Raw genomic sequence first — 12,443 nt, forward strand, 5'->3', positions numbered from 1 at the left:
ATTTGTAACATTTGCCTTTCAGACTGATTCCATACGCATTCACTGAAAACGGAGAGGCCGTATATTCTACAGCCATCATGGTATATAATGCTCCTATGTGCGTAAGGCTTATGTAAGCATCTAAGATTCTCTTGGGAATCTGGGTTAAAATAAAGCAGTTAATACCAAGTCATGCTGCTACATTTTCGAAATGTGGAGTAAATTAGGTATGACTTCCTTAGGCTACTGTAAATAGCTTTTAAAGAATATACATGCACATAAAAATTAGCATTTATCTACTTAGAATGCAAAAATTAGACCTAAATAAATACAGTAATGGAACACTAACATTTCCCGAGACAAAAGAAGTATAATGTGGCATGTCTAATAGGGAGCAGGGGGAATGATTTGCTATTTCTCAAATTCTACTTTGCCAAATACATCCCCATTTACCTAGGTGATGGCGGCAAACTTGCGCATAAAGTTTGAGTCTGGAATGATTGTCACTCTCCTCGCTGCCCCACGGCTGGTTAAACCACTCGCTCACAAGCTCTTCCGCCAGCTTCTGCGCCACGGTCTTCCCCACGCGCATGATCCCGTCGCGCAGCACTTTGCAGATAGGCTTGTGCTGCCCAAGCCTACACATCTGATGGCACAAAACAGATCACCGTTTACAACAGGAACCACTCCTTCGTTCAGTACACATCGTTACCACAGAGATCCTTGACCATACACATGGAAGCATTTTCCTTTGTCTTTTAGCGTTACCACACGCAACCAAACCAACATTATATGCTGGTCCCTTCTGGTAATTATAATGTACCTGAAACTGTTCTCTGTCTCTCCAAAACCTGGACTAGGCTCTCTAAGGAAAATTGTTTCTTTTAAAGAAAAATGAATGTTTCTTCACCCCAACCACTTCCTCCAGCACAAGGGAAGATTGCTGAGCACTACCTGATTGCTAATGGTCAAATAAAGAATTAACCAGATTCCTGCCTACTTAGGCTGACTGAGACATATGTCCACTAAAACCTCTTAAGTAATCCCAACTTATGATGTTCTCCCATAAGATAACATTAAAATTTTATGGGCCATCTGTTACATTGTTACAGACATTTGGAGATCACCAATAGCAAAGGCCACGGAAACAGTGGATATGCTGATCACTTTTTAAAAGTAAATAGTTGTTTTAGCACAATGAGATTCTGTTACTGACGTGCAGGACATTAAATGGGTGCTTATGGCAGAGAATTAATATACCTGCACAAAGTAAGCTACCTAGCTACCTGTTCACCAGCAGAAGAGCCCATATTATTAGCCCTTACTAGAGTTGATGAACAGGAGGCTTACCAAGCCCCTGAAAATTCTCTAGTGTACACTCTTCTGAAGCAGGTACGCATTACTGCCAAAAGAGCAATCCTAAAATGATCTGGCAGTCCTTTTATGTTTTGGAACTTATGTTGAAAGCTTCACTCAAAAGTAAGGCTGGGCTTTAAGATTGCTTAGACAAGTTTTCTGTGTTAGGGTGATTATGATTTAATATTATTAGGCATCATGAACCAGGCACTGTTTAGAAATTACTGTATCCAAGGATTTCCTTCAGTGGCTTAATTGATGCCATTATCTCATACTTTAGCATCTTCTCACTTCTTGGTAGCAACATGTAAGTTTACTATTTCGTGTGTACTCATACACTTATAGATAGTGAATGTTCCGTTATGGAGTATTTTTGAAATTCAACTTGGCATCTTATTTAGCAAACACTTTTGTAATGCTTATAATATGCCTGTCGCAGCTCTAAATACTTTATAAATAGTAATTTCATTTATTCTTGTCAAATATAAAGATAACAGAAGTATAAGGTACAAAAACCTTATGTCTATGTACTTTAGCAGAAGAAATGTGGCACTAACTCTTCAAAGACAGACATGATTCTAATTTTTCAAAAGTAACAGGAATTTATGTACTAAATATATAAAATTATCTAAGTGGCTTATATATTACTATGGTTATCACATTATTAATCTGTACCAAAATTTTAGTATTAAGATGAATGGAGTGTTAAATAAAACAGGGACATGAGTCATTAAACTTATTATGATTCAGAAATTTTCAAGCTAAACATTTTTATACTGTTTTCAGGAACTCCCCCCACCCACCCGCCCCAAGAGTAGATGTGCTTTCTTTTCATAAAGCTCATCTTCTGAACAACCACTATCCCCTGGTGAGTAATACTTTTAAACTTGAGCACATAAATGGGGAAAAAACAGCTGACGGGACTTTAAGATGGGTGGTAAGGCTGGTAGAGGAAAATCTTTAAATCTAATAAAATATAAAAGCTAAGATGGGAAAGCAATGTACTCCTTGAAAAACTTGCCAATGTAATCCTTTTCTTCATCCTCCAACTATGTGAAAATTTTCTTTGAGTCCTACTTTGAAAATATTTGTTCTTTAAAATTTAGTCATAACTAGAAACAACCTGAGGACTTGTATCATACAAACAATTTTCATCTTTCATATCCTTCTCACCTCATATACAGCGCTCAAGTCCCTGAAAAAAGTTTTGGCTCCTTCGAGCAAGGCCTCATTTTCTGGACACACCACAATATAGGCAACATCACGGTGGCCCCCGTATGGGTCCAACAACAGCCTCTCCCAAAATGGCAAGGAGAATGGCGAGATGGTGAGGAAGTCCTTGTCATAGCCTACCAGCAGAGTGGGGATGGGCAACGGCTCAGGAGATTCTTCAGAACCTAAAACAAGATTGCAGTTTAGGAAAGTGCTTCAGGGTCTGTTTCCCACAACCTCGACAACTGAGAATTCTCTGGTGCATTAGTCTTATTTCTGGCATCAGAAATTTTATTGTAGGTTGACATGATACTCTTAAAAGTACTCTTCAAATCCTCTAATTAAATGGCCCCTGATGAAGAACCTTAATTAAATGAGTCAGAACATGCTTATAAAGTTTCAGTAAGATCAGAGAGCAGACTAGAGCAGGTTAAAGTTAGTTTTCCAAACAGCACTATGTCATTTCCTTTAAGATAAGCACTATAATCCTGACTATGAAGAAGTTGACAGAACTAGTTCAGAAGTTCATCCAGATGAAAATGCAGTGAGGACCATGAAGATAAGGAGACCCTAACAAATGGTCTATTTAGGGATTATTTGCCCCACTGACCTTGATTATGCCAAAGACATTTAGAAAAATTATCTCCAAAACTGACTACTGGAAAACAGGCAGATTATAAAACTTAATAGTCAGGAGGAAAAAGGTTCTATTTTGTCAGTGAGGGAAGGACTCGACAGTAACTAAAGCTGCTTTTCATAGAACAAAAATCTGAAGGAATTTAAACAGGGGAAGGATTCTACCGTAGGTTCCCCGTCCTGCCATTTTGTGGAACTGCTGCCAGGTGAGTGGTCCCTGCACGTGCTGGATATTCTCCCAGGTCCTGCCCGTGCGCTTCTTCTGGATGGCGTCTTGGAGAAAGGGCTGCAGGGACAACAGCATACGGACCACATCTTGGGAGGAGAGCATGCTGATGTCCAGCACTGGAAGAGAAATGAAATGAAAAGGAAGGGAAATCGTAAAGGGCGGCTAGCACACTCCTCTTCTTGCCATCACTGTGGACCTCAGGTATACTCCACGACAGACGCGCCACTGGCAGCAGGGTCTACTTACAGTAGATTCTAAAATACCCGACTTAGGAGTCAAGAGGAAAGACAATCTTCTAAAGTAGAAGATAGTTTATCATTTATTATTGGAAATAATAAAAGGGAAAATAGTTTACTCTATATAAAAGAGGTTAACTACAGGACTGCCTAAAAGTGGAAAGGTAGATAGGCCTGACTTTTAAAAATCATACAGACTTGTTTCCAAGGTTGTTCTTAAGAAAAGAGAGCGGCAAAAATTTCTTAATTATTGTTTCTTACTTTTAGTTTCTTAATTACTTTTATTTACAAAAATCCATGTTTTGATTATATGATGAGTGGGAAAAAGGAACTTGAAGCTTTTAAAAACTTTAAAAACTGCTCTTAATGAAAATATTTTCACAAAATACAAAATGCATAAAGAGAAAGATGACCTTCTACACAGGCAGAGGCCCATGAAAACAGGGCAGAGGCATTGACAGGCCTGAAATTCATCTGTACAGAGAGGAAGGTAGGAGATTCATGGTTTCAGAACATGTTCTTCCTGCAAGAGGGTTTCTTAACCTAGAATTTGAAAAACCTCTGAAACTCCACCCCAAACTGCATATGCATGCATGAGCATAGGTGTATTTTACCCCAAGGGAGAAGGTCCATAATGCTCGTCAAATTCTCAAAAAGATCTGAAGAAAGAACTACTTAAGCTGGAGATGGTCAGCTATGAATCTGCACAGCTGGGTTCCTAGAGACCTTTCATTCCTCTTGCTTTTCCAGCTGATTAGGAAAGTGGCATGGATGGAAATCTGTGGTTTATTTACCAACTAAATCTGAACCACAGGGTGCTTAAGGGGGTCTTAAGACATTTTTAGATGTGTCCCCACATCAAACACAGGCTGCAACTTGATGGCACAGAGTTTTTGTTTTTCAATCTGGAACGAATTTCTCAGGAAATTTCATATGCAAATCTGGATTTCCAGCTTCTCTTGAAAAACTGGAAAACTGCCTGACAGCCCTGGGGCTGAGGCCATCATATTCCTGGATGACCACCACTTGGAGCCAAGGAGTAGCTGTCCCCTTCAGACAGTTCTTGACGCTCCCCCCGCGCCTCCCCCCACCCCAGCTGGCCTGAGACTGAAGCAGCATTTATCACCTTGATCTTCAAGCCTGTGCTTCTTTTCTTCTTATAGGAAAGGAAAAAGTAAAGTACCTCTTGTACCCATGGCTCTAACAGAAGTAGGAAAATGACACACCAAGAGAACCACAGGTTAGAGAAAAATAAAAGTAGAAGTAATTCTTTGTGAACTCTATTCCTGTGCATACAAAATAGAAAGTATGTTGCGAAACGACACAATTTAGGTCATTGCCTTTTGCAAACCTGGATCTTCACATCATTCATTTACATTATCTGTCTGGTAGTTTTAAGCATCTGAATTTGGAACCCACATCTCGCCTACAAAAAAATGTGCTATTCTTCACATCCAAAGATGCCACTACTGATCCACCCACACAGACTGCTTTTCTACCTGAAGGCCACTGTCTAGTAAAAGAAGCCACCTAAGATAATCACCCACAATTCTTTAGGGGCAAGACTTTAATTCATAAATTCATGCAGCAGACATTAATTAAAGGCCTGCTAAGTATAAGGTACTCTACTTAAACCTAAGCAGTTATAAAAATGAGTATAACCCTTGAAATACTTCCTCAGGAGTCTCCACCTCCAAGAAGTCTCCTTGCTTATCTAACCTTCTCCCCTGCAAGACTGACGACTATTCTGAAGCAGGGTCCATGTTTCTTTCACACATAGACTCCTCCAGCTTGGCCTCTGCTCCCACCTGTCTACAGAAACAGCTCTTACCATGGTCAAAAGACTGGTTTAATCCTTATCTTAAAAGCCTGGCTGAATCTGAATGCCTGTTGACCACGCTCTCGTTCATGAAACTTGGTTACATGGCAGAACTCAGTAAAGCTCTGTCCCAGGCCCTCCGCTCTTTCCATACAGTCCTCCTCCCCAGTGAGCTCTCCTCCTCCTCCGAGCCCCTGACTTGAGTTATCATCTACGTGCCATATACTCCCTTTCCCCTGCGCTCCAGGTCATGAAGTCCCAAGTGTCTACTTGACACCTCTACCTGGATATCTCAAGAGAAATCTTTAAAACTTCCAAAACTCAATGTATGACCTTTCTCCCCAGACCTGATATTCCTCCAGTACACTCATCTTTTTAAAATAATTTTATTTATTTTTGGCTGTGTTGGGTCTTTGTTGCTGTGTGCGGGCTTTCTCTAGCTGTGGCAAGCAGGGTCTACCCTTCGGTGCGGTGCGCGGGCTTCTCATTGTGGTGGCTTCTCTTGTTGCGGGGCACAGGCTCTAGGCTCGCGGGCTCTAGAGCACAGGCTCAGCAGTTGCGGTGCATGGGCCTAGTTGCTCCACGGCATGTGGGATCTTCCCGGACCAGGGATCGAACCAGTGTCCCCTGCATTGGCAGGCAGACTCTTAACCAATGTGTCACCAGGGAAGCTCCCAGTACACTTGTCTTTGAACGACACCACTGTCCGTCCAGGTATACATGTCAAAAACCTGGGTGTCTTCCTTAATATCTCACTCTCCCTGATCCCCCAAATCCAACCCATTTCCAAGTCCTGCAATAATACTTCCGAAACATCTCTCGACTGTTTCCACTTCTTTTCCATCTCCTTTGCTAGGACACTAAGCCAAGCTACTGTTTCTTATTTCATCTACTGCAGGAACTTCTCAGTCTCCTCAAATCCATTCTCGCCATTTTCTAATCCACAGTCCACCTTATAGAGTAGATTTTTTCCTAACTATACAAATCTGATGTCAATGTCTCTTCGTAAAACCCATCATTGACTTGAGACTCTTCGGATGAAGACCCAGTGCCCAGCATGTCTCAAAAGGCTCTTGACAAGCTAGCGCTGCTGGTCTCTAGGCTTCTCTGAGTTCTCTGAAGGCCCCACGCTCTACATAACGCTGGGCCATTGCACTCGCCCCTCCTCTGCCTGGGACACGGCTCCCCGCCCCCTCCCTCGTCACCCAGTTAACCTGTACTCATCGTTGGGATCTCAAATGTTACTGCTTCTTCAAGGAAGTGTCCCCTGACATACCGTGCTTTCATCACTTATAATGGTTTGTAATAATATGCTTATTTATTTATTTGATTCGAATAATTAAGTAAATAAGCATATTATTTAATTGGAGGATGGAGGAGAAGGCTTATCCATTTTCCAAAATAGATTAGAAAGTCCCTGAGGGCAGGTACCTTGTCCCTTTCATTCACCATTGTATCCCTTCAGGACACATTATAGCATAGATAGTGAATCAATAAGGAAAGGGAACAGCAAGGCTGCTCAGCACTCTTACAGCCCAACTCCAAAGACGTTTATCAACTGGAGTTTTTTTTTTTTTTTTTTTTTTTCTGGTACGCGCGGGCCTCTCACTGTTGTGGCCTCTCCCATTGCGGAGCACAGGCTCCGGACGCGCAGGCTCAGCGGCCATGGCTCACGGGCCCAGCTGCTCCGCGGCATGTGGGATCCTCCCAGACTGGGGCACGAACCCGTGTCCCCTGCATCGGCAGGCGGACTCTCAACCACCGCGCCACCAGGGAAGCCCTATCAACTGGAGTTTTTAAGACAGTGACGTGCCCCAGTAACCACAATGCAAAGTAAAATGTGATCATTGTTACCAGAGACACAAAATGCTGGGAAATCAGAGGAAAGAGAAAATACTCTGGTAAATGGATAGAAGGCTTCCTGGAAGAAGTATCATGGAAACTCGACCCAGAAGAATACATAGACTTAAACATGAAAGGGTATGCAAATTATCAGTTTGTGTAATCTAGACGACTTTTTTTCCACAAAATAATTACTCTTCTCCAAATGTGTTTCAATATAAAACATCTCCCCGTTCTTAACTTTAGGGTGATATCAAGATAGCTCTCTCTTTAGTTATGTCTATTTTTTAATAAATGAAATTTAAAATTTTGTCATATATAACAAAGTAAAGAAAGTTTGCAAGTTGTCATCACACCAAGACAATTTTCAAAGCAAATTTGTATTCTGGGAAACCTACCATTGCTATGAGGCCAAGAGTGCACAGTGGCACTTCTCACCAGCGCTTCATCCACTTTGCCACCTGTGGGATTATCCACATACTGCCGACCCTGCTCCAAGGCATTAAAGCATTCCGTCCAGTAATCATTATTATCTGCTTGCACCCGGTCGTAACTCCAGCTCACACAGGGAAGAGTTTGGCGATTGTTACAGGAAATGTAGTCCAGGAAACTCAGTGAAGCAAAAGGTTGTGTATGTTGATTCTGCAGGAGGAGGAGAAGGCTTATCGGTGGCTCCTGGGATTTTCTGGCTCCTTCCATCTGCGGAAGGAAGGTGGTCTGACACATCATTAAGCGCCTTTCGGCAGCCTGACCAATATCAGAATTCTTCCCAAAAATATCCAACTCATCTTCCAGGAAGAGTCCCGAATTGTAACCAAGTTTGCGATTCATGATCGCACTAAACCCACAGGTACAGCGGTACTGGTCCTCATTGGAAGAATCGGGGATGTAAAGCCCAACATCCGCCCCTTTGATGTTCATGTTGCAGGCACAGATGCAACAGCTGTCAAAGTTTCTGTCTTTAAAGATATTCATCACGGAATCAGAAAGAATCAGAGTCACATAGAGACTGTGAGCTTCAGGAATTGGCTGCATGGTGGCGGGCTCCACAGAATTAAGAGGCCGTGTGGTAGAGGGGGTAGAGGCTGGTGACCCCTGATCGGTGCTGTCATATTTAACAGACCCTTGACCACTGGCAGTGCCCCCTCCTCTGGGAGTTCTTGGGGTCCTGGGGGTTCGTGGTGTGGGGACAGAGAAGCGAGGGGTTGCTGGAGATGGCAAAACTCCTGCTCCACTGTTGCTGGCTGGGGCAGCGCTGTTCAGCGTCACCGGGGTGTTCATCTGTGGTGTGTTCAGATAATCTGGATCTGCTAGGCTCCCGACACTAGGCACATTACTGCAACAAAGAGACAGCACCAAGTGAGAACGGGAGGCCGGTCACAGGTGCTGGAATACACACATAATCACCCCAACCTGGCCTGTGCATTTCCTATTTATGCACGTTATCACTTGGTTTATTCAGTTTTCTATTAAGCCTCATCTTAATCTTTTGAGGGAACTGTAACTACTTTTACAAGAAAACATGATGCTGGATTTGGGCAATGTAGTTTTGAAAACCTATAACTACTAAATAGAACTTTAACACTTGAGCTCAGATGCCAAAGTAGCTAGAAGACCATAGGATGAAATTTCCATCTAATTTGCAATTACATTTTTGTCATTTTTTGAAATTGAAATTCTGCCAGTGTACTTGTTCTCTGAGGCTATAATCTACATATGATTCTAAAGTAGTTATAATCAAATGCACATGAAAATTTAACATTTTTCTAATTTCCAAAATGTAGTCCTATCTAGGCTAGCCATTTTTATAGTAATGAGTGACCATGAGGGAATTCTATTTTAGGAAACCCACTGGCCAGTACTATATTACAATTAATACAAATACTACACATGCTGCTAAAAGGACTTAGTATTAGTTAAGTAGCTGCCCAGAAGTATAGATATTGCATCACAGTTTCCAAACTTCTAACAGATTTCTGGAGGGTGGTAGGCAATTCGTTCATTTTTTTATTTTTCAATATGTCATGCATTATATAGCACAATTATTTTTAGCTCCCAGAGACTGATCACACTGTGCTACCTATTTTCTCATAAGCAGCGACTTCTTTTTGGAAGAGCCACATGGAAAACAAAACAGTGTCTGCAATGTTCTGCTATTTTATTATTGTAATAAAGTTTTCTTGATATATATTCTTAGATGAACATGTAAAACAGCGCAGGATTATTCTTTCCAGTTAGAAGGTATCAAAAGAAATAGATTTTTTAAATACTTAAAATTCTTCTGAAATCTGTTAATACTGTGCTTAAACTAATGTTCCTCCAATAAAGTACGTATTTATTCACTTATAATTTGAAAGAAGAATGTCATAAAGTAATGGCTCTTCAAATCATTTTCTTATGACTTTTAATCAGCTATGCCTAACTTATCAACCCGAAAATCCAAATCAGTCACTGCAACGAAATGTTAAATCTGAGGCACAGTGGTATCTTGTAGTACAGAGAACAAATGACCCAGAAACCTCGATCAGCAATCATTGCTATCTCAGAGACCAAAATAATAAGTGTGGAATATGAGTCTAATTGGACTCCTTTCAAATTTTTCTGTTCAACAAAACCCCCAAATTGCTATGCAGTTCAGATCACAAAAAGAACTATGACGATTAACTGAAAACCTAAATAATTAAAATTCCTCCCGAGGCAGTAAAAATGGTTTATCTTGTACAGTAACCTGACTTTTCCCATTCAATAAAAATGAATTGAGTACCAAACCCATGCTAGAGGCTGCATATGCAACAGTGAAAAAGAGGAAGAAAAGTTAGCTCATAGCAAGTATGACAGGCATCAAGTGAGTGCTGGTGTGCTCTGTGATAAAGCGGGGGTCCAGGGCGATGGAGACCACAGCAGGAGGATTTCCCATAGCCTAGAACTGTCCTGTCCAGTAAGTAAGGTAGTCACTACCCCCATGTGATGAATTTAAATCAACTTAAATAAAAATTCAGTCTTGATCTCAACTAGCCACATTTCAAATGGTGCACAGCTACAACGTAAGGGTAGTGGATGCCGCACTGGAAGGTGCAGATACAAACACTTATTTCATCAGAGACAGTTCTATTAACAGCACCAGTTTAGAATACCAAGAATCTTTGGGGTGGCAAATGATAGATTTGATAGATCTAAACAATGATCTAAATTATTTGTTATTGAAACCATCATACAGCAATGGGTTGCATGTCACTGTTTGAGAAGCTTGTGTGTGTAAGAGATTAAGCTGTGGAATGGGTTCGGAAGCTGTTGCACTACTTGCAAATGGCCTGCTAACTCCTGGTGTGCTAGTCGCTCTAGCTGTGCTGGACCAGTCTCAGATTAAATAAGCTAGGGCACAACTGGAGAACAGCAGCAGAGAACTAGCCAGGCCCTCCCATCCAGGGTGCTTTTGAACACATGCTTTCACACTGCTGGTGGTTGTGGAAATACTCAGAGTTCTCAGAAAAAAACTTATGTGGGAAGTAGGGCAAGATAACCCCATTTTAAAGAAGGGAAGACCCAGTAAAACGGTCATTTAAGGCCATACAGAGACTAAACAAAAAAGGCAGGAATCTGAGCCCTATGACTGTACAGCCCTATAGCTGTACTTCCCCAAGTCTAAGGTTCTTTTAAACCACTTCTCTGCCACACTTTTTCATTCCCATACAGACTTTATATACACAAGCATAAAGCCTGTTTATAAAATTAAACTTGATTTCATCAAGATGATATTTATATGAGGTCACAAAGAAGTAGCCCACAGACTGGACCTAGATCATAAATTTTTCTCAGCTCCTAGAATGTAACTCTGGATTAACTGTCAACACTTTTTCTTTTTTTTTGCCGGGGGGGTGGGGGGGTGTGCCTTGCTGCATGGCTTGCAGGATCTTAGTTTCCCGACCAGGGATTGAACCTGTGCCCTAGGCAGTGAAAGCACCGAATCCTAACCACTGGACCACCAGGGAATTCGCAACTGTCAGCATTTTTAAAACGGAAATACATTGACACATTTAATTCCAGGTCTCCAATTCCCTGTATTTGAATAGCAAAAAAAAAAAAAAAAAAAAGTCCCTTTAAAAGGGGTGTACTCTCAACAGTTCATCATTGACCCTGCTCGCTCCCACTGCCTCTCTCAATGACGCCGAGCATCAGTAGTGCCAAGTCTTCTGCTTTGCCCAGTCCATTTCATCCACATATTGCTTACCTGGTCCTGATAGAAATTTGAGTTTGTGGCTTTTTATTTTATGGAATTTAAATTATTTTATTAAGAAATTATCACTCAAAGGGGAAACTGATTCTACACTGTTGCAGTAAGAACTTTTTTGGCGACAGTATGAAACATGTCTAAGCTACAATAAACACTTCCTTTTCCTTCCCCCGTATCATAGCACCATTCTGTTGCTGCTTTCTTACATGACATGGTGTCAGTAACAGAAAAATTATCATGTGAATACTTCATTTTAAAGTGCCTTAAGTAAACACATTTGAAACCATCAAATTATATAAAACAAAGTACTTACCACCATCACCCTAAAAATATTACCCACTCTAACTAATGCTTGATTCTGTGATAGACACTGATTTCACACTGAATGACCATGAACATCATGGTTCTCTATACAAATAACCTTAATTTTTCCATGTATATGAAATTTAGTTTAGAAAATTTTTCAACGTATATTTTCAACAGAAAATAATATGCACAAAAACATGAATGGCCAATAAAGGAAAGTTTCAAATGAAATGCTGTCATCATTTAAAGTAAATATTTAGTTAAGATAAAAATCAGGAAGCAACCTAAGCGTCCATCGACAGCTGAATGGATAAAGAAGATGTGGCACAGTGCTCGCTTCGGCAGCACATATACTAAAGTTGGAACGATACAGAGAAGATTAGCATGGCCCCAGGGCAAGGATAAGATGTTAAAAATAAATAAATACTTTAAAAAAGAAGATCACTATAGAACTATTAAAACAAAACAAAAAAACAAACAAAAAAGATGTGGCACATATATACAATGGAACATTACTCAGGCATAAAAAGAAACGAAATTGAGTTATTTGCAGTGAGGTGGATGGACCTAGAGTCTGTCATAGAGTGAAGGAAGTCA

General features: G+C 40.8%; 1 protein-coding gene and 1 non-coding gene across 6 annotated transcripts in view; one reads left to right on the top strand and one right to left on the bottom strand.

Annotated features, from left to right (window-relative positions):
• Positions 1-12,443, bottom strand: part of MED13L (mediator complex subunit 13L) — a 297,857-nt gene that overhangs the window by 22,753 nt on the left and 262,661 nt on the right. For all 5 annotated transcript variants that reach the window (XM_060121968.1, XM_060121970.1, XM_060121969.1 and 2 more), the window contains 4 exons: positions 7,708-8,645; positions 3,349-3,528; positions 2,509-2,732; positions 433-625 (listed from right to left, as the gene is read on the bottom strand). In XM_060121968.1, coding sequence (XP_059977951.1) covers positions 433-625; positions 2,509-2,732; positions 3,349-3,528; positions 7,708-8,645 — 1,535 coding nt within the window. The remainder of the gene's footprint in view (positions 1-432; positions 626-2,508; positions 2,733-3,348; positions 3,529-7,707; positions 8,646-12,443) is intronic.
• LOC132504594 (U6 spliceosomal RNA) lies at positions 12,176-12,277 on the top strand. The gene has a single exon (XR_009534980.1). It is a non-coding gene; the product is annotated as a U6 spliceosomal RNA (small nuclear RNA).

The sequence above is a fragment of the Lagenorhynchus albirostris genome, chromosome 14 (assembly GCF_949774975.1).
Source record: "Lagenorhynchus albirostris chromosome 14, mLagAlb1.1, whole genome shotgun sequence".
NCBI classification, from domain to species: domain Eukaryota; kingdom Metazoa; phylum Chordata; class Mammalia; order Artiodactyla; family Delphinidae; genus Lagenorhynchus; species Lagenorhynchus albirostris.